At 50.5% G+C, this 1,213-nt stretch overlaps 1 protein-coding gene across 1 annotated transcript in view; it reads right to left on the bottom strand.

The window, feature by feature from the left end:
- Window positions 1–212, bottom strand: part of MARCHF4 (membrane associated ring-CH-type finger 4) — a 93,447-nt gene extending 93,235 nt beyond the window's left edge. Inside the window, 2 exon segments of the mRNA XM_041408696.1 lie at window positions 1–3; window positions 6–212. The exon segment at window positions 1–3 is cut by the window's left edge and continues 222 nt beyond it. Of these exon segments, the coding sequence (XP_041264630.1) occupies window positions 1–3; window positions 6–212 (210 nt within the window).
- Window positions 213–1,213: the final 1,001 nt, after the last annotated feature.

Genomic DNA, 1,213 nt, shown 5'->3' with positions numbered 1-1,213 from the left:
GCCGCCGCCTCTGCGCCGCCGGGCATGGGGAGCGGCGGCGGCGGGGAGGGCGGCGGCGGCGCGGGGGGTCTCCGCAGCAGGAAGACCTTCAGGTCATTGAAGAGCATGCGGCAGCGGCACTTGAGGAGGCCTTGGTTTCGCAACATCTGTCTCGGACGGAGGAGCCCGCAGCAGCAGTAGCAGAAAATGCCCGCGCCGGGTGGTATTAACATGTGCCTTTCCTTGGCAGGCGGGCACGGGGGAAAGAAAAGGGCAGGAGCCGGGCGCCCCGCGGCCGGGGGGCTCCGCGGCGGCCGCAGTGCCGGGGGGGCTGCGCTGGCCGCCGGGGAACGCACAAAAGCAGAGCCGGAGGGCGAGGGGGCGAAGTCCCCGGCAGCCCGCTGCAACCCGGCGGGGACGGCAATTGAAAAAAAAATCCACACCAGGAAAAAAACCGACTCTGTGCTGCCGAGGGATCCTTTCCCACCTCCACAAGTTTGCTTAGAAATTAGCGGGAGGAGGAAATAAATCTCCCACGCCCGAGGGTCCACGGGCGCAGGCGGCGGTCTCGGGAGAAAGCCCCCGATCAGCTCTCGCAACTCCTAAGCCAGTAAAAAAGAAGGGTCCACGTCTCCGGTGGGTGTGGGGAGGAGAGAGAATATGGTTCTCTCGACAGTATTTGGCATCTCAAGTAATTTTCCTTTTTCTTCTATTTTATAATAATATTTTTTCAATTAAAAAATAAAACCCTATCACACGAATCCCGGTGTGCATCCAGACAAAATAGCAGCTGGTCTGGCTATCAAAATGCAAAATTGGTAGCTGTTGTTATTATCAAAATTGCCTCTTTGACAAAAAAGACCTTCACATTGTTTGTGGGAAAACACCCTACGTTTTCAACACTGTGCTCCCAGGTGGCTTCAGATTTTACCGTTGCCTTTAAAAGATTTAATTGTAAATATTAAAAGTCCGGAAAGAAATAATTATCATTCAATGAGCTTAATCCCAGATGTACTGAGACAAATATATTTTTATATATATAATATATATATCATATATATTTTATATATATTTATATATTCTGACCTTCTCTATTCCAGCAGCTGTCTGGACCACACACACACACACAAAAAAAAAAATTAAAAAAAAAAAATCAGGGCGAAATTGATGAGGGAAGGCGGCTGTATTATTCCCTAAGCTGTTACCATCCTGGACCAAAAACCCACGTCGAAAT

This window comes from Onychostruthus taczanowskii, unplaced genomic scaffold (assembly GCF_017590055.1).
Source record: "Onychostruthus taczanowskii isolate IOZ18803 unplaced genomic scaffold, ASM1759005v1 scaffold10, whole genome shotgun sequence".
NCBI classification, from domain to species: Eukaryota; Metazoa; Chordata; class Aves; order Passeriformes; family Passeridae; genus Onychostruthus; species Onychostruthus taczanowskii.
Note: the sequence above shows the minus strand (reverse complement) of the source record. Positions and strands in the feature narration are given on the sequence as shown.